Source organism: Apaloderma vittatum, unplaced genomic scaffold, assembly GCF_000703405.1.
Source record: "Apaloderma vittatum isolate BGI_N311 unplaced genomic scaffold, ASM70340v1 scaffold26164, whole genome shotgun sequence".
NCBI classification, from domain to species: Eukaryota; Metazoa; Chordata; class Aves; order Trogoniformes; family Trogonidae; genus Apaloderma; species Apaloderma vittatum.
In genome coordinates this window covers 3,323-4,317 of record NW_009713626.1, presented here as the reverse complement: position 1 = coordinate 4,317, position 995 = coordinate 3,323, and the positions used below count along the sequence as shown (strand labels likewise).

Below are 995 nucleotides of genomic sequence, written 5' to 3'. Positions count from 1 at the left end.
CAGCAGGACTCCACAGGGACACAAGAGTGGCAACAGATCCAGGCAGCTGCAGGAGGCAGTTTTTTAGGCAGCCTGGCCGGGTGGGAGGCGTTTGCTGTCCAGCCAGGACTGCAGCCTGCGGCGGGTGGGCTTCAGCTGCAGGTGCTTGTTGTGGCAGGCTGTGAAGAGCACGTGCTCCCAGCTGGGATTCAGCTCAGCCCCTGCGAAGCAAAGAGACAGGTGCAGAGGTTGACCTTACTCCAACACGAGAAGCCTGTGGATACAAACCCCTAATGAAAGCCTAACGAAGCAGAGATGGACTAGCACCCATCAGCCTTGACTGCTCTCTGCCCCTCAGGGCTGCCTCCGGTCACTCCTGCCACCCCACGCCCCCCTTACCTGTTATATCAGGTCTGTCGTCTATAAGCAGGTCGGCAGAAACCACCGTCTTATCTCGCGTCAAAACGATCTGCTCAAGAAACTCGGGGCCGAAGTGCTTCTCCACCCAGGCGTACTGGAAGGCAAGAGGTGAGTGATGAGCACAGGGAAAGCTGATGGAAGGGGCAGGGGAGCCTGGCCCAAGCCCTGGCCCCCACACAGGGAGGACATCTCTCTTAATAAGTTCATTACTGGGAAGGATTCAGATGCTGCTGCAGCACAAGTTCTTTTACAGCCAAGCAGCTTCTGACGTCGTGATGAAATACTAAGACCAAGGTGCCTCAGTGCATGCAAACGGCAGAGCTCGGTCGATGGCAGAGCTGCCGCTCTGCAAAGAGGAACAAAACTGGTGCAGCAGGGAAATATCGTTGCCGTTTCACAACCGGCGGCACAGGGGGGTCAGCTGGCTTTCGCCAGGCAGTGCAGTATGGGAGGAGGAACTGGGATTTGGACCTGCTCACCTTCTCGTAAGGGCAGTAGCGGTACTTCTTGATAGGGCTTGTGCAGATGAACACGTCGGTGCTGCCACGAGGAGAAAAATAGGGCAGAGTTTCACTTGACGGCCAAACACGCAGATC

The 995-nt window shown here is 56.6% G+C and overlaps 1 protein-coding gene across 1 annotated transcript in view; it reads right to left on the bottom strand.

Moving 5' to 3' along the window:
• Positions 1-63: 63 nt before the first annotated feature.
• The window catches only part of LOC104273202 (5'(3')-deoxyribonucleotidase, mitochondrial-like), a gene marked incomplete at its 5' end in the record, with an annotated part of 1,440 nt that continues 508 nt past the window's right edge, over positions 64-995 (bottom strand). Inside the window, 3 exons of the mRNA XM_009868445.1 lie at positions 64-200; positions 379-493; positions 879-939. Coding sequence (XP_009866747.1) covers positions 64-200; positions 379-493; positions 879-939 — 313 coding nt within the window. The remainder of the gene's footprint in view (positions 201-378; positions 494-878; positions 940-995) is intronic.